This window comes from Desmodus rotundus, chromosome 1, assembly GCF_022682495.2.
Source record: "Desmodus rotundus isolate HL8 chromosome 1, HLdesRot8A.1, whole genome shotgun sequence".
In the NCBI taxonomy this organism is placed as follows: Eukaryota; Metazoa; Chordata; class Mammalia; order Chiroptera; family Phyllostomidae; genus Desmodus; species Desmodus rotundus.
In genome coordinates, this window is record NC_071387.1 from 21,110,936 (window position 1) to 21,130,135 (window position 19,200).

The following is a 19,200-nucleotide window of genomic DNA, read 5'->3' on the forward strand; positions in this document are numbered from 1 at the left end:
AGAAAGAGAAGCATTGATCGGTTGCCCCCCCCCCCCCCCCGTCACATACCCCATTGGGGGATGAACCAAAAACCCAGGCTTGTGCCCTGGCTGGGGATCGAACCTATAATTCTTTAGTCTGTGAGGCACGCTCCAACCATTTGAGCCACCTGGTGAGAGCAAACTGAAGATTATGTTATTACATCCAAGGTCAGAAAATAGTAGTGTTCCGAGTTCAAGCAGAGTGAATTAGGAAACTAAGAGAAGAAGTGGGGGTGAGAGACAGCACATCTTACGATTAATTAAATTGTAGCCTACTTCCCAAGGCTTAATTATTTCTTAATGTTGATTATATGCACTAAGACTCACCTAGATTTAGTTAAAAAACACGGCAAAATAGAATCCTACAGGCCCACATTCATGGTAGAATAGAAAACTAGGTAGTGGCATGACACTTTTTAAATAAGACCAGTAGTTTAGAAATTCGAGTGTCTTGATATAACTATAAATTTACCAACACCTCTAAATTTTTGCACTTAAAACATTCAGCATGCCATTTGAAAATTCCTCCTCTTCCCCTTTTAGAAAATAAAGTTCAAAACCAAAATAATTCTCATAGCATGGAAGACTGGAGAAATTTCTAGGGGCTGATTTCCAGGAGCAGGGTAGTGGTGACAGGGCTGTGGTTTCCTTTGCCCAAAGCAGAGCGTGGGACTGGGCAGCCTCAGGAACAGAGCCTCTGGCACTCCCTCAGGGTTCTCTCCTGCACCTCCTTCCCCTTCTCCTTTGCTTCCTCTGTGTGTGTTTCTCTTTCTGCGCTGGAGTTTGTTTCCTGAGTTTTGTTCCATTCACTCTTTCCGGGAGTTCTTTTCCTCCATAAAAGTTTTCTATTTATTTTGTTTTTCCTACTCTTTTGGTCCTTAGTTCTATATACCAACTCCCTCCTCCCCACATTTTTTCTTCTCTTTTCTTAACATTTTCTGTCTCCCTTTATTCCTTAAAAAGCCTTTACCTGTCTTTTCTGTTCCTCTATCTCTTTTGCAATCTCTTTTTCCTGTTTTTTCCCCCCACTAATGTTAGCTAGCCATAATGTAAATAGAAACCCCTTTACGTTTTTCACCTTATGTTTTGAGCATCCTAAATGATTTTGTTTATTTTAAATTTTGAATGAAATATCTAATCCTTACTGTTATCCCTTGCATGTAAATTTTTATTTAGGTGACTCTTAGTGTGGATTTTTTTACAACACTGTTTGTAATAGGAAAATTCTACCCTTGTTGAAAAATATAACATTTGATTTTGTAATGTTGTCGTACATAATATTTGTGAATATTCCATGTTTTATATGTTAAAAATACCCACACATAAATTTAGATATTTATACTTCGTTCTTAAAAAAAAAAATGGAGACTCCCAAGCTATTTTCAGAAATTGTAATTTATGAATACAGATCTGGTCTTAATTCTGAAATTATTTTATTTATGCTGGCCTATTCAGATACGTGTTAACTGAGCTTTTCCCGTCTGCCATACACTGAGATTTTGGAGAACAAAGAGGAGTAATACAACATTAGCCCTTTTCTTCAGGAAGTTGTTTCAAGAATGAGGTGTAGAGTTGGTTTCAGATTGTGAAACTTTCCAGTTTCATTGATTTTTACAACTTATATTAAAAATATGATGTTTGACCTTCCATATCTTAGAAACCTGTTATTTTTTTAAATCTCCGCATTGTCTTCAATGCTCTGGTAGCATGCACTGATAATTAACTTTTCTGTTTGAAGCTCTAATTGTCAAGATAGAAGATGAACTTTTTGTCTTCAAGTTTACAATAGCATTGATCTCTTAGTGACAGTTTCCCTCATGAAAGATGACGGGGATGAGGCTTTTAAGCCTTCAGTGGAAAATAAATGTTTTAGAAGTCATTCCCCACCCTCACTCCCCCCCACCCCCCCCCACCCCCGCTTTAACCACCATTCTTTGCTTTTGGATGCTTAACTCACTGGAGAGCATATTTCAGATTTAAGTTAATAACTTATTCAGCAATACTGTAGCTCACGTTGGAGTTGAGGGGTGCAGTGTGGCATTTCAGCAGTCATAAGTCTTAACGGATCGCATTTTCTAACTGTTAAATAATAGCTTTGCATGGAAGGAATTCCACAAATCTATCAGAATGATATATTCTGAAAATAAAATGTTTGTGTAGGATTATTTGTGACTGTGAAACATAAGAGAAGTTATACTCAAAATAGACTGTCAAATAGCACTTAGGGCCCTGACTCGTGTGGCTCAGTCATTGGGCATCGTCCTGCAAAGTGAAAGGTCACCAGTTTGCACGTGCCTGGGTTGCAGGTTTGTCCCCTGCGTGTCTCACATCGATGTTTCTCTCCCTCTCTCTCCCTCTCCCTTTCCCTCTCTCTAAAAATAAATAAATAAAAATCTTTTAAAACAATGTAGGGAGAGCATAATTTTATTGATTATTTTTTATTTTCAGTCAATTATAATTTTTCATAAAGCTAATGTTTTAAAAATAATAGAAAATTTCAGTAGAATATTATATTTTTAGAAGTATGTTATTATGGATTATTTTAAATATTAAAAGACGTAACATTAGTTATATAACTGAAGCGCATTTTGTATCCCTCCCTGGTTTTTTCCCACCCAGAGGAACTATTATTCTGAAATTGGTTATTTATCATGATCATAACATTAACTTTTTATTATTACGGTTTTTGTAACCCCAACAACATCAAAGGAAAAACATTGAAAGTAATTCCTATTTTAATTTGCTCCTATTTTATCTATATATAATTTTGGGCATACCTGTTTTATAAAAGGCATACTTTTTCTAAAGTCATCTATATTTGCTCATTGACAGTAAAATTTCATAAAATTTGAAGTTGGCTGATGGTCATTATTTTATTTAGAATATTTACCAGATTGTAAAATACAATTTGAAATGTGAATATACCACAGTATGAGAATTCAAACATAAAGGTTATGTTCAACTTGACTGCTTTTTCTTAGATATGACAGCAATAAACTCTTTATATAACAGCAGTAATTAATACTGTTTGTTAATTTTATAAAGTTGCTTATAGCTTTCACTGCTTTAATTATTCCATAGTCTGCTTTGCAATGCTGAGTATCCTGTTTTGTCTTCATTGTATTTGAATGCATATGTGTTTTTATTAAGTTGTACTTTAAGCTAAGTAATTGTCTTTTTCATTTCTGTGCAGATGATCATCTGGTTGGAGAAGATGTTAGACAAAATAATTAGCATTTTCATCATATTTTTGTTAGTAATAGGAACCCTTCTTTTAGCCCTGCTCCTGACTGCAAAGGTAGAGTACAATAATTCCTGTTACCATTAATGAACTCTTAATTGCTAGATTTGTATGGGTAAGCAGCTGGTAGAAACAGTACAGAAAATGTTAACTTTGCTTCTGAATATGTATAGCAGCTAAAATATTTGTATTTTTTGTATTACTAGTTTTGCCATGAATTTGCCTAGTATATTTTTACACGCATTTTAATTTTATCATTGTCTTATACTTCAGAGGTAAATACAGATGACAAAATTGAGATACAGAAGAATAAGTGGCTGCTTCTGTGAACAGGAAAACTATGATTTGGTGTTACACATCGTAATCTAGTTAGTACCCTGTTTACTAGATCAGAAATTTTAGACTAGCTCCTCCCCTTCTTGCCTCATTGGTCCTTCTGCCAATATACATTGGATCTTTATTTCTCTCTCTCCAGGTCCTTCCAGCTTGCACTTCCTCTTCCCCTTTTTTGTCCGGACTGCTGTAACAGAATACCATAGACTAGGTGGCTTAAGCAACAGTTATTTCTCACAGTTCTGGAGGCGGAAGCCCCAGATCAGGTTCCAGCATGGTTAAGTTCTTGGTCAGGGCCGCTTTCCTGGTTTACAGATGGCTGTCTTCTCTTTGTACCCTTACAAAGCAGAGCGCAAGGTCCTCTCTCCTGTGCTCTTATAAGGGCACTAACCTCATTCATGAAGGCTCCACCTTCATGACCTACTTACTTCTCAGAGGCCCGACCTGTTAGCCGTTGCATTGGAGGTTAGGATCGCAGCATATGAATTTGGGGGATATAATCATTCAATTCATAACACTCATCTCATCAAAGAAAATCATTCTTCCAAGTGCAGCTAATAAAGGTTTCTCTCCAGTGATAACTCTTACTGACTTTTGTTATCCTGATTTCTATAGTGTATTTTAACTTTTAGTTTATCTGACTTCGCTGAACTCCACAATCCAGATTTTGATATGCGGTGTTCAAAGAATCATGAAGCTTCCATGAAGCATGGATATGAAAAATGTGTACATAGTAGTAACTGTTACTGTTAAACAACCTAATATGCAGGCATTTGCTAAAGGATTGCATTGTTTTTTACTACGTGACATCTCTACTTGGACGTCTTACTCTTCTCAGTCTCAATGTGCCCTCATTCTTACCTTTTGCTCCTAAAAACCTGCTCTCCTGGTACTTCTGTTTCTGTCTTTATATAGTTCCTACTTTTCTTTGGGTGTTAATTATGCATAGTGTAGTCACTTATATGGACTGTACAGACTTGTTTAGAGACCTTTGTTTTCATCATATTTCACCTAAACCAGCCACTATACAATCTTCCATTCTTGATCTTAGAGAAACCTTTTCACCAGTGTAGTCTTTCGCTTTCCTTTCTTTTCTTCTCCTGCTTGTCTTCTATTCCACTTTTTCTCCTTTGCCGCTTTTCATAGGGTCTTCTCACCTGCCCATCTCACTTAGTTCATCTTTCAAGTCTTTTTTTCTTTGCTCATTCTATTCAATGAACTTTTGCTTCCTTGAACTTTGATAACGTACGTTACTGAACCGCTTCTTTGTCCTCTAGGACTCAGGCCAACTGAGCTTTTGAAGGAAACTTACCAGTTATCTAATTTATTCTCCTAGCCAATAAAGGGATCGTTCTGTAAAACACCGTGACAGTATCTAGGTGAAGGTCTAGTAGACAGCTCAAATGTAGCATGTGAAAACTGAATTTCAGACCTCCCCTCGCTTTTCTGTTCTTCTTAGCGTCTTCCCATTTTAGTAAACAGCAGTTCCATTCTACTTGCTTAGGTGAAGAGCCTCAGGGCCATGCTTGACTACCTTCTTTCGTTTGTATCCACATCCAATTTGTTAAAGGGTCCTTCTTGGCTCCATCTTCTTAATATACTGTAGGGTAATAGCAGGGTGAGGATATCAGGTAATTGCTCTCCACAGAAAACAAGAACAAAGTGGTGTAAAAAAATGTTAAAATACCATACCACAGCATTGGAAAATGATCAGTTAGCCACCTTGAGGAGTATTTGCTCATAAAAAACTACTACTGCACCTGGTAAGAACAGGTAGTTTGTGGCTTTCTTGCTTGGAGTTATTCTCATCCTTCCTCACTTCGGCAGCAAGAATTTGCAACTTTCTCTGTGGGAAGTGATGGACGTGGTTTGGGGCTGACAACAGAACAGCTCTAAATTAAAGGGGGAGATTCTGGAAGCAAGACAGCCATGTAAGGGCTGAAATTAATAAACTACGCATCTTAGCCTGATTGCTAAACTAGTATGTGCATGGGAGCCCTGTGCATGTGGAAGCCTGGGGAGCTTTGCAGATTGGAGCCTTGGATTGCACTTCTCCTTTCACACATCTCAGGTTGCAGAGGAGAAGCTCTCTTATGTGAAGTGTCTGAGCATAACGTTTGCCAGAATCGTTCACTATGCAGGTCCAGGGAAAACCCTTAGGGATCAGGCTTTAAAATAAGTGGATAAGTGAATAAGTAAAAAGCACTGAGCAGAGACATCAGTGGCAGGGTCGATTGAAAATTTTGTTTTTGGGGGGTCTTTTGGGGGGGTTTGAGTACTGATAAGTTAGCTACTTACTGAAACAAAATAGCACAGCTCTCAAAAGAACAAAACAATCCAGAGTTGATACAACAATTTTTTAGTGTCCAGTTTTTAACCAAGAATTACTAGATATACAAAGAAACGGAAGAATGTGACTCATACTCAGGGGCAAAGACAAAACAGTCAAAGAGATGGACACTTAAGTGGCCCAGGTGTTGGTATTAACAGACAAAGGCTTCAAAGCATCTATTGTAAATGTATTCAAAGAATTAAAAGTCTGCTAAGAGCAAGCACATGCAGACTCTCAACAGAGAAATGGACACTAAAAACAGAACCAAATAGAAATCTTAGGACTGCAAAGAACAATAACAAGTGAGAAATTAACTAGATAGGCTCATGAGTAGATTTGAAATCAAGGGAAAAAATCAGTGAACTTGAAGAAAGATCAATAGAAAGTATCCAATCTGAAGAACATGGATTCCTAGAAGTACTTTACTGGAAGTAAGTTAGTATTAACTTGAAAGAGCTCATGATAAATTAATAATGACAGGTGTGATAAGTTTAAGTAAATCACAACCACTAAATAACCCAAGTTTTAGAGCCGCTAAAATGCTATACAAATAATTGCCTGACACAAAAGGAGTCTGTAAAGGAGGAGCCATGGAGACGAGATGGTTAGAAAGCAAACAGCAAGATAGCGGACTTAAGGCCAGTCATCTCAGTGCTTATATTAAGTGTGAGGCAACCAAAAAATTGAAAGGTACAGATTTTTCAGATACAAAAAAGCAATTTCCAACTAAATGACATCTGTAAAAGATACACTTTAAATTCAAAGATAGTAAAAGATTGGTAGTAAAAGGGTTAAAAATTATATACCATGTGAACTATAAACATAAGAGATATGGTATGATTATATTAATTAATATCAGACAACATAATTAAAAGAAATATTACTGGAGACAAAAGACTTTTATAATGAGTTAATACTGCAGTAGGATACAATTATGAATGTGTATAATCTAACAATAGAGCTCTAAAATACATGAAGCAAAATATTCAGAATTCGAGGGAGAAATAGACAAATCAAAGATTATAGTTAGAGATTGAATAGTACTCTTCTTGCAATAATTGGGAGAATAAGTAGATTGAAAATTAATGAGGATATGAAAGCCTTGAAAACACTGTCAATCAATTTGACCTAATTGACAGTAGCAGAATCACGTTCTTTTCAATTAAATACGGAGTACTCGTGAGGATAAACCATATGCTCGACATGCTTCATAAATTTAAATGAAGTAAAATCACACAGAGCCTGTGCCCTGACATTGGCTTGGGTTTATTTTTTTATCTCCCTCGTTTTGCTGATTGTTGAGCAAGGTAAATTTGGGACAGTTTCAGCTGGCTTTTTTTACTCAGAAACCTTACTCAGTTGCTTATATTTGCCTGTGTATCTCCCTTTGCATTATAATTCTTTAAGCTCATGTAGTGTTGATACCGCTTACATATCTATACACATATGAACTAAATATATTTATATATTATTGTGTATATGTATTTATTTACATATTTTTGCTTAAGTAAATTGTTGAGTTTCTGGAAGGCAAGGAGCTATTATGTACATTTTATTTCCCACAGTGTGCGTCATAGGATATTATGTACAAGCTGTTGAGTGCAGGTCTTTAAATTGTTTGTAACTAAGATGTGTAGTTATCTGACTCTAAAATACTGTTCCAGTAATAGTGTAGAAAAGTGAATGTTAAGTTGCATTTACTTTTTATTGAGATTCTTTTCTCTCCTCCGTAATGCAGGTACATCAAGAGAGTGTACACATGATTGAAGTCACAAGCAGCTTGATTAATGAAACCCTAGCAAATCACCCTGAGTGGGCAAAGTAAGAATATTGTTTTACAGTGACAAAAATAGTTGCATGACCTAGGTTCAATGTGAGGTGGTCTTCTTTGATGCAGCTGCCTTGGAAGAGAAAAGATTGGGTTTGCTAAAGCTTTGATGGAAGTTGTCATTTTTGCATAAGAATTGCGTGTGATGTGGGAGAGGGGGTGGTGGGGAAGTGCTTAAGATTTCAGAAACAGTGTATAGTACTTACATCTGAATGAGGCCTGCAGTTCACAGCTTGTTCGGATTTACAAAGTACTGTCACCTACACTGTGACCTGTCTTCCTCACAGTGACTGTGCAGCAGGTTAAAGAGATTATTGCTGTTTCCAGACCAGGAAACAGGATCAAAGGTTAGGACGTGAGTAATGATCCCCCAGTGGCAGAGTCAGCACTTCAGCCAGGGTTTCTGGCCAAGTATTCCTCCTTGTAGGAGGGTTTTAAAAAGCTGTTTAGACTTTGGTGGTTCGTGGAAGGTCTGATTCTTTTATTAGTGGGGTTAGATATGAATTAATAGCAGAGGTTTCTTGCAAATCTCAGTATTCTGTAGATTCCTGTCCTGAAGAAGGCAGTTGACCTTGGGAGAAATCTGTGGATAGTCCTAGTGGAGGGGATACAGTGAAGAATTGATCAAATACATTTTCTTCAAGTATGGTGCACGTTTTACATGTCTCATGTAGGTGCCCTGACTTCCTGTGGATGTGCTTGGTGAGCTGCTGGGCGAATTAGAAAAACTTAGGGTAGGGTCATCCTAGCAGAGCTTCAAAGAAATGAAGTTGAAGTTAGAGCACATCTTAATTCTTGTCTTGGGCAATTCTGTTAGTCTGGAACCCGTGTTCTACTCTCTTTTCTTCTTCTTTTTTTTTAGATTTTATTTTTAGAGAAAGGAGAAGGGAGGGAGAAAGAGAGGGAGAGAAACATTGATTGGTTGCCTCTTGCTCATCCCCAACTGGGGATTTGGCCTGCAACCCAGGCATGTGCCCTAAATGGGAATGGAACCGGTGACCTTTGAGGTCACAGGCTGGCGCTCAAACCACTGAGCCGTACCAGCCAGGGCCCATTTTCTACTTTCTACTGACTAGAAAGTGTGTAGAAACTCGACGGACTATGCGGTATGTTGGAAATTTCCCTTTACTTCTGCATTTCTTGGGGCTGTTCTCTTGTAAAGTCATATTGTGGCGGAGATTAACCTTTACCCAGAAAGGTGAGGGTAGGCCATTCCCACCTGAAGGAACTTGGTTTCTACTGAGGGTAGGAAAATCACTGTATTTTCGCTTTGTATAATGTGCGTCCATGTTTTTGGCCCAGACTTTCAGGGAAAAAATCTTTGATTTTAATTTTTTAATTCAATTACTTATTTATTTATATTTAGATACCTGTTCTTTGTATTATAAAGGAATTTTAGCATATATTTTTGAACATATGGTACAAGAAATTTTATGTAACAAATAATTACAAATCACAAGAACAGATACAACATATTTCCGGTACTGCCCACGTATAATACGCATCGTTAGTTTTCCCTCAAAAATTTGGGCAAATAAGTGTGCATTATACGAGGCAAAAATATGGTAGTAATTTGCTGAGGTGGTGACAATCCTAAGGAAGGAGCTCAGTATAGAAGCTGCGTTTGGTGTAAGATCAAGGCACATCCCAGCTGGTCGCAGCCAAGGTTGTTCAGGTGTTTCAGGCCCCACGTCCCCTGGAGGGCCCTCGTTGCAGGGAGGTGGAGACTGAATAAGGCCTTTGACTGGGCCTCAGGACGGCTTCTCAAATCTGTTGCTGTTAAGATACCTGCATGAGTACGTTAGTGAAATGTGTTCACTGAAGCCAGCAAGACTTTTTATCAGGCCTGTTAGAGGTCTGTTCGTCTTTAAGGGTCCATCCAGATGCCTCTGCAAATCCTCATGCTTTTGAATATCACTACAGGATATAGTTTTCCCCATAAAAATATAGTACCATGTAATTGAAAATGTTTAGCAGTCCCTTCAAACCACTGTTGAATTTATAAATATTAAAGTAATTTAAAGGCTACTTAAATTAATTTCTCCCAAATCACATCTCTATTTAGAGATCCAAATTTCCTGGCCATATCCTTATAATGTGAGATTATTATAAGCATCTCTACAGTTTTGTCTTACTTACTGAGAAGTACTTGAACTGACTGAGAATTTGCACAAGCTTCATAAATATTTTGTTTATGTGGCGTGTGTGATGAACTGGTTAATATGAAGGACTCAGACTGATTGGTGAATGTCAACATCGTTAGTATACAACGTTGTGAGGAGCAGTGAGGAGCACATGTGGCCCTGGCTGGTGTGGCTCAGTGGGTCAAGCGCTTGCCTGGGAACGGAAAGATTTCGGTAAGGGGTCTTTGACTTACCCTTGACTGGGTTTCAGGCCAGGTCCCCAGTTGGGGGTGTGCAAGAGGCAGCCGACCAATGTTTCACACAATTAGGCCTAGAAGTCAAGGATTCCTGTGTGTAATTCATTTGTGTCTCTGTGTTGATGACTTAGCAGTATGTCAGTCACTGATTATTTAAATGCATCGAGTTCAAATAGTTATTGGTGCAGAACACTAAAACTGTAGTAATTTTTCATTTTTTTTCTTTATTTTAAATTAGTTGGCTTCCTGAGGCTCAGGTAGTCCAAAGAGCCCTCAATTCTGCAGCTAACAACGTGTATCAGTATGGGCGAGAATGGATAACCCACAAGGTAAGAGAAGAGCCTCTTTGTGGCTTTCTCTTTGCAAAGTCTTTATTGGTGGTGATTTCTTGCTTTGATAAAGCATAAATGGAGATTAGGTTTAGCATAATCTTCATTTTGAAATATCTCTACAAGTCGACAAGCAACATACACTGAAATTAAACCTTCTGGGTAATTATACTGAATAGTGCTAGTAGCCTGAACAAACTTAGTTGGCCATTTGCTTCGTGTTCAAGATAGATACGATTCATCATTTGTGCATTAGGAAGGAATGATCACTAAGCTTGGTGGTCAAATAAGGCTCTGGGGCGAGTATTGGGGCATGTGACATTCGATTACCTGATATCTGTGCTTTGCGGTTTCCTATTCATTTTCTTTTCAAGACAGCTGCAGTAGTCTGAATTATTTTGCTTACTTACAGACGAAGAAACCAACTCAGCCAGGCCAGGTAAATCCTCAGTGGGCAGGTCGTAAATTGCAGAGCTTGGTCAGACTAAAGACTGACTCCAAATCGTTTGCTCTTTCTTACTGTAGTATGCTAGAAATGTGTGCCTGGAACTGAGAGTTAAACGCTTTAAAATGGCAGTTGAGAGAAACCTTGAAGGGATGATAGGTCTTGGATGCATAAAGAGGAGGAAGAGTGTATTTTAAGAAGAGCTATTTACATAAGCCAAGATGTAGAAGTAAGAGTGTGCTTGAGGAGATGAGCTTGACCGAAGCCTTGGGAAGGGGGAGTGAAAGACGGAAAAGTACCACTGTCGTAGTTAAGGGTCAGATCCCATGATGTGGATTTGGGATGTTCTTTTCTTACCCCTCGTACAGTCTGTGGGAATGAAGATAGTTTCAAGTTTTAATGTAGCGCAGTAATTAGGATCATTTAGGGACTGATAAAATTGGTTGCAGCGAGATACGTGCCAGAAAAAAAGGACTAGTATGTGCGTCTGTGTTCAAAGGTCAAAACCAGCCTCAAAAAAGAAAAGTCACCTTGAACATTATAGTGTGTACATGTGTATAGTAGTCCACTCACTTAAGGATGGAATTGTGGTCAAGTTAAGAGAAATGTTATTGATTTTCTTGAGTCCATAACAGATAATCTAATCAATCAGCACAAGAAGTCTTTGAGAGCCAGATAATCTAATTGATTGGCGCATGGACATCTTTAAGAACCAGCTATTGAAAACTGAAAGGTTTTAGGGATATAGATCTCAAAACTGCCGCAGAAGGAAGATCCAGCCATTGCAGACTGCGTTTAGTCTTCCAGAAATGTTTTGCCTCAGTTGTTACATTGGAAGCATGGTGTTTAGTTCTTAATTCACCTGTTTGGGAAAGATTTTTATTCCGGAATTCTTAACTGTTTGGGAAAAGGATAAAGAAAGGGAATTTGAGTAACTAAAGAAATGACTTAGATTTTAAAGAAGTAAATTTCAAATTACTTAGAGAAAAGATAAATTTGAAACCTTTTGCTCAAGGCTCTAAAAGCTAGGGTGGTTGAAAAAAGATGGTCATTGCTAACAAAAATTGTTTGTGAAAAAAATATTTGTGATCTTGACTTAGAAGACACAGGGATGATACTTAAAAGCAGCCATTGAATGTCCATCAGCTGATGAATGGGTAAATAAAATGTGGTATGTCCACATAATTCGGCCATAAGAAGGAATGAAGGACTGATACATTCTGTAACACGGATGGACCTTGAAAACACTGTGCTGAGTAAAAGAAGCAGTCCTAAAAGACCGCATATGTGTGACTCCATTTGTATGAATATACCGAAGAGGCATGTCTGCAGAGAGTGGAGCTGTGGTTCCCAGGGCAGAAGGATTTGGGGAGAAACGGGGGAGTGATTGCTAATGAGTGTGGAGTTTTCCTTAGGGGTGATAATGTTCCCAAATTGATTGTGGTAATGGTTGCATAACTCTGAATATCCTAAAAACTATTGACTTGTACACTTTAATGAGTAAATTGTAAGGTGTGCGAATTATATCTCAGTAAAGTTGTTTAAAAAGGAAGACCCACTACAGCCACCCGGCAGAAGATGGCCTCTACAGCAGTGTCCAGGCTCTCCCAGCAGGTGCGATGCTTCGGCACATCTGTGGCCAGGCCATTCGCCGAGCTCATGTGGCCCCCCATTCAGGTGTATGGCATCGAAGGTCGCTATGCCACTGGTCTGCATTCTGCGGCATCTAAGCAGAATAAACTGGAACAAGTAGAAAAGGAACTGCTGAGCATAGTGCAAATCTCGAAGGATCCCAAAATAGTAGCCCCGATTATGAATCCCTACGTAAAGCGGTCTGTTAAAGTGAAGAGCCTGAATGACATGACCTCAAAGGAGAAGTTCTCTCCCCTCACGTCCAACGTGATCAACCTGCTTGCTGAGAACGGCCGCCTGACCAGCACGCCCGCCGTCGTCTCCACCTTTTCCACCATGATGAGCGTCCACTGCGGAGAGGTGCCGTGCGCCGTGACCACTGCGACTCCTTTAGATGAAGCCACTCTTTCTGAACTGAAAACGGTCCTCAGCAGCTTCCTCAGTGAAAACCAGATACTGAAATTGGAAGTTAAGACTGACCTGTCCATCATGGGCGGGATGATCGTCTGCATTGGAGAGAAATACGTCGACATGTCTGCGAAAACCAAGATTCAGAAGCTGAGCAAGTCGATGCGGGAAGCATTCTGAAAGTGGGCTTTTCGGTCGGTGAAAAGTTCTTCAACTTGGAGCAACGATAAGATGTTTCCTGAGTAGAAAAATAAATAAATAAATAAAATAATAAAATAAAAAAGAAGACCCATTGTAATTGCAGAGGTAGCTTTCTAATAAGCTCAGAACTTATACAGCTAAGAATCATATTAGAACTGAGTCCTAAGAGCTGAAGCTATAAAAAACCGCCATGCTCAGAAAAGGAAAAGAGTTTTTTGGGTGCGTTAGGTTTGAATAGAGAAGGTTCCTGTCTCTCTGCGCCCGGGTGGCTTAGTCAGCCGTATGTCATATGTCCCCTGTGCGTTGTTTGGTTTCTCCTCACAGTGTGCTATTTTCTCAACATCCAGTCTACTTTCTTCGCTCACCGTCCTTGTCTGAGCTATCCTTTCTGCTTGGTGTGCCCGTTCTAAGGTTTGTACCTGAGGGTGCTGCCCTGAGACAGCAAGAGAGTAAGTGATGTGTTTGCTCTGGCCCTTCTCCCCTGACGAGAGGGAAGACGGTGACACCTAGTTCACAGGCATGCGTGGCACTGTTGCAGGTGCTAGGGAGAAAGCCGTAGCCCAGAAAGTTACCACTCTCCGGGCGCTTGCACTCTGGGGAGGGGAAACTAACCATAAACATGTAAACAGATAAAAACCTCAGATCTAAAATAAAAGTGCTGTGATCAAGGTAAGCAGGTAACATGGTACAGAGTGCCTCGGGGTGATGCTGTAGCCATGGTGGCCAGAGAGTGTCTCTGAGGTCCTGTTTCACTAAGACTTGAGTGATGAGGAGGTGACAGTTTGTGAAGGTCTGGAAAAATAATGTTTCAGGCTGAGGAATAACATTCAAAGTTTCTGAGATGGGGGCAAGCCGGGGTGAGGGGGACAGGAAGGCCAGCGTGGCTGCGATGGTGAATGTGATGACGAGACGAGCCATAGGTCGTAATAAGAAGTCGGGATTTTCTTGTAGTTACAGAGGTAAACGTTACATGGATTTAAAACAGAAATCTCATTTAGGATATTGGCAACTCATTTTGGCTGCCTTATGGAGAAGGGGGCAGGGATGGAGAAGACAGGGAGACCAGTTAAGAGATTATTTCAGCAGTCCAGGTGAGATGTTGGTGACTTGGATGAGGATTGTGGAAGTGGAGATTCAGATAAATGGTCATATCTGGGATATTTTGCGGTTGTTAATGACCTAAAAAATCCACGAGGAATTACTCACAGATTGGAATGGAGTGAAAGGGAAGGAAGATTTTGGTTTGCTGAACTCGGGCAGCTGTGCCACTTACTGAGATGGGAGAGCTTGGAGGTGGTAGTGGGATATAGGTGTGACAGATAGACCAGTACTTCTGCTGGGGCCATACTGAGTTTGAGACACCTACTAGATATCTGAGTAGGGATGTCACAGAAGGCGATTGGACATGCATAGCTGGAGCCCAGAAGAAAGATCTGGCTGTAGGTGGAGGCTTGAGTATCCTCGGATGGTACTCATAGGATTGGGTGAGATGGCTTGCATTAGTTTGCTGGGGCTGCCATTACAGAGTACCACGGACTGGGTGGCTTTCACCACAGAGCTTATGTTCTCGTAATTCTGGAGGCTAGAAGTCCAACATCAAGGCGTCAGCGGGACTGGTTTCTTCTGAGGCCTCTTCCCCTGGCTTGTAGATTTCCTGTGTCTTCATGTCGTCTTCCCTCTGAGTATGTCTGCATCGTAATCTTTTTCTTTCTTTAATAAGGATTGAATGAGTGCCCCGCACCCCACAGTGATGTTATTTTTACCTTATTTACTGCTTTACAGACCCAGCCTCTAAATAGCCACATTCTGAGGTGCTGGAGTTAGGACTTCAACATGAATATTGGGAGGGGGCACAATTCAGCCCATAGTAATGGCCTAAGGAGAGAGTGTGGATAGAAGAGAATCAGAGATAGATGCCTGGAGCACCTCAGGTCCTCAAGGCAAAGAAGACAGAGGAGGAGTAGCCTGTGAGGTAGGAGGAAAACCAAACCGTGTGCCCCCGAGGCTGAGAGAAGGAAACGTTTGAAGATAGACTCGGTGAGCGATGGCGAGTGCTGCAGAGACTTCACGCAAGAGGAGTACTGACTCACCCCGCTTCATCGAGGAGGTCGTTGGCCTTAAGTCGGTCCGTTCTCAAAGGGCATTCTCACTGCCCTTAATGCTTCATTGTTTCTCGTATTTAAAGAGCATGTTATGTTGTCACCAACAGTGTACATGCTTTAGTGATTCTTTTAATAGCAGTGATGCGTGCATTAGACTCTGCTCTCTGGCCAGTCTTCCAGCAACTTGCAGAGTGTATTGCAAAGTTGTAGGACAGTGTTCTAGGTCTGTTGTGTGCGGCTGTGTTGACAGCACCACGACTGAGAAAAGAGTGTTTTATAATAGGCTCCAGCATTGCGCTGAGCCCCCTTTTCTGGAACAGTAGTTGTGGTTTAGGGATTCGCTGCTGTGCTGGAGTGGGGCTGCTAGTGCAGGTGCCAGTTTGAAATGGGGCTGTATCGCAGTAGAGGCCACTGTGCAGACAGTCTAGAAAGGAGGCTGTCAGTGGCCGTTTTCGGCCTCTTCTGGTGAAAGGGAGATTTCAGAAGCTGATAGGAAAATGACGGAAAGAATTGGTAACAGAGTTTGTGAGTACCTGATAGTCATAATATATAAAATATAAATTTAAAGAAACTAAAGGAATTTAGACTAGCGGTAATTGTGTTTTTTAACTATTTGGGGTAATTTGCTTTGTTAGGTGTTCTTTGCTCGTAGGTTATGTAGGCTGTGGTTGGAAGAACTGTAGAGAACTTGTAATTCTGACTCTACCATTTGGCTGCAGAGCCCTGGGCGTGTCATTGATCCTTTCTAAATCTATTTTCTCGAAAGAACAAAGGTGGTAACAAACCTATTTTCTGTCTAATGTAAAGTTGTTGTAAAGATTACATAGTGTAGGTGAAAGCTGTTTGTAAATTGTAAAATGTAATGACAGATAAATGGCTTTGATAGTCACTGATTTGTGTTCAGTTTATGAATAAATCAAATAAATATAAAGGATAACATTGAGCAGATACATTTGCGTCAAACACGTCTAAGACCTGGTTTAAGTATTTATAAGGCCAGCATCAAGGGGACGAAAGGCCACACAAAGGGAAATACACATTGAAAACCAAGAGGGAAAATGGTCACTTTTGTCACTAGAGAAGAAAAGTATAAATAACTAATTACCGTTTCACACCAATTAAATTATCTAAAAGTTTATCAGTTATCCATAAGGCTTTGGGAGAATTGGTTTATTTATACCATGTTGGAAAGTATTAATTGGTACAATCCTTATAGAAGACAATTTAACAATGTACAGCAAGAACCATTAAAATGTCCATTTCCTTTGATTCCTGCATATTTATCTTACTATTAGAAATAAGAAAAAATATTGTGTATAAGGATGTTCATTGCAGTGTTACTTGTGACATTAAAAATTGGGCACCATCTATAATATCCTGTGATTTGGTAATGATTAAATAATAATATCAAAACTTAATAATTAATGAAACCATTAAAAGTAAAGGTGAAGGTTAGTGTTGAAGGCAAAATATGAAATGCTTATGATGTAAAATACAGAATTGTAGATTATGTCTTGTAAATAGGCAGAAAGTTACAAAGAAAATGAAGAAGTTGCCAGTTTTATTAAATAAAGTGGGACTGTAAATCAGTGTTTGTCCTTTAAAAAGTTTTTTTAAATGTTACCATGTGGTTTTGATAGAACATAAAATGTGGAATAAGATTTTTTTAAAGATTTTATTTATTTATTTCTAGAGGAAGGGGGAGAGAGAGAGAAGCATCAGTGTGTGGTTGCCTCTCCTGTGCCGCCTTCTGGGGAACTGGCCCACAACCAGGGCATGTGCCCTGACTGGGAATTGAACTGATGACCCTTTGGTTTGCAGGCCGGTGCTCAATCCACTGAGCCACACCAGCCGGGGCTGGAATAAGATATTTTAATGAATGACCTTTCTCTAAGTTATCTCAAGTGTACTTGATTCCCATACATCTTGAAGCCAGTCTAATCAATCACTCACAACTCTGAGACCTGACATCTCTCAGCAAGCTAACAGAAATATTTGCTTTTAGAGCTAAGGTTCTAAAATGTCAGTTAAAGTTCTGTGGCCATTCTTAATAATAGTGATAAGTGTAACACGAGACTTCTGTATAATGGATGGGCGCTGGGGTCACAGGAAAGATTTTACTCTGGGCAGATGTGATCAGAGAAGCCCATAATCATGGCGTTATTTGTACCATTTTCTATACAGCTGAATTAGCTCTCCCAGGCACCTAATGGTGAGGAAAGGAAAAAGAAGGAGAAGATAAGAGAGAGGAAATTTACTGGGAATATTGAAGAACAAAGTTTATGAAAAGAACATAGTGTGGCCAGAGGCAATTAAATAGTCTGGAACATTTCAGTTTGATTTGGAACAAATGTGAAGACCCAGAGTGTATTCATTTTACTATAATATTGTCTGAAATATTAAACCAGATGGTATCTATCTGTGTTTCTTCCAGCTTCATAAAATTCTCGGAGATAAGGTGAACAATACTGCTGTGATTGAAAAGCAAGTACTAGAACTTTGGGACAGACTGTATCATTCTTGGTTTGTAAAGGTAAGTTATTTTAGCTAAGGATTTCACTTATAAACTAATAGAGTCTTTTTATTTTAGAGACCCAGTGACTAGATAGGATTGTATTAATACTGAGGTTTCCTTTGTTGAAATTTTTAAGCTGCAAGGTCTAAACCTTAGGTCAGTAACAGTCAGAGTGAGTTAATGGTTAGTCTCCAAGGAGGAACCCACCAGTCCCTCTGGTGTATCGGTATTCCTCTTCTGTTCGTTATCATCAGTGGCTCCTCATCGTCTAGACTAGCTCTGTGCAGGAGAAATGTCATGCAAGCCAGCGAATGTTAATTTTTCTAGTGGCTGCATTAAAAAAACCAAAATAAACAGGTAAAATTGTTTATTCATATCTCTTTCAAATCTGGTTATTCCTGTGTTCCTGCCAACGTAATTCTCTTCCAGGTAGACAAGTTAGATCCCCCTTGTTTCTTTGTCATACTCTTTTCCCTTCAATTTTATTGAGAGAGAATTCATACATAGCATTGTATTAGTTTTAGGTGAACTTCTTCATATTCTTCTCCCTCACCCACCCTTCTCTTTATGTTTTGTGGAAGATTAATAAGGGAGATGAGGAAAGGAGGGAAAAAGCAAAAATGAGAGAGAGACTAAGAAAAAAGTGGAGGGGCTAAACAGGAGGGGGAAAGTGAAGGTACATGCTGTCGTTGTGTGCAGCCGAATCCACGGGAATAAAGAGTGTTCACAAATGGACGTAGGAGAGAAGCACCTGAGCCAGGCTGAGCCTCAGTAGCATGTGAATGGAAAAATATTATCTTTCAGGTCTGTAGGTGGAGTTTTTGATTGATTTCTTAAGGAATGCAAAGTTTCTCACTTTCGTGTATTTACTAAAGTGCTGTCGATACTCTGGTTTCTCTTCAGATCGTATAAATCTTTCGCCTTTTACTAAAGTGCTGTCGAGTGGACCTTAAACAAAGTAGGTTACTTACACTTGCTGTTCTTCAGGCTAAGATGGAGATTTCACGTGTGAACTGTTTTATTCCACAGAACGTAACGCATTCCGGGAGACACAAAGGACATAAGATGCACATAAGTCGTCAGAACAGCTGGCTGGGAGACATTCTGGACTGGCAGGACGTCGCGTCCTTCGTCCACGAGAACATTGAGACATTTCTTTCTGTAAGAAGCAGTTATAGTTAGAAGTAGTTGTAGTTAAGCTGGATTTAGAAGTAAAAACAGAAACACTGATTTCCAGGCTTGTTTATACACTTAAAGGTCTTTAGTTGCCATGCCCTGTTTTCAGTGCCACAGCATTTGCCGTTTTAATTATTTATTTCAGTCCGCCCTTGAGGATATGTTTTTATTGGTTTTAGAGAGAGAGGAAAGGGTGGCGAGAGAGAGAAAAGAGAGAAACGGAAACGTCAGTGTAAGAAACATCAGTCAGTTGCCCC

At 39.5% G+C, this 19,200-nt stretch overlaps 1 protein-coding gene and 1 pseudogene across 3 annotated transcripts in view; both read left to right on the forward strand.

The window, feature by feature from the left end:
• Positions 1-19,200, forward strand: part of TMEM245 (transmembrane protein 245) — an 81,894-nt gene that overhangs the window by 27,275 nt on the left and 35,419 nt on the right. For all 3 annotated transcript variants that reach the window (XM_053921990.1, XM_053921994.1, XM_053921997.2), the window contains 5 exons: positions 3,215-3,319; positions 7,666-7,748; positions 10,374-10,464; positions 17,687-17,785; positions 18,797-18,928. In XM_053921990.1, the coding sequence (XP_053777965.1) occupies positions 3,215-3,319; positions 7,666-7,748; positions 10,374-10,464; positions 17,687-17,785; positions 18,797-18,928 (510 nt within the window). The remainder of the gene's footprint in view (positions 1-3,214; positions 3,320-7,665; positions 7,749-10,373; positions 10,465-17,686; positions 17,786-18,796; positions 18,929-19,200) is intronic.
• LOC112304431 (ATP synthase subunit O, mitochondrial pseudogene) lies at positions 10,495-13,313 on the forward strand (annotated as a pseudogene).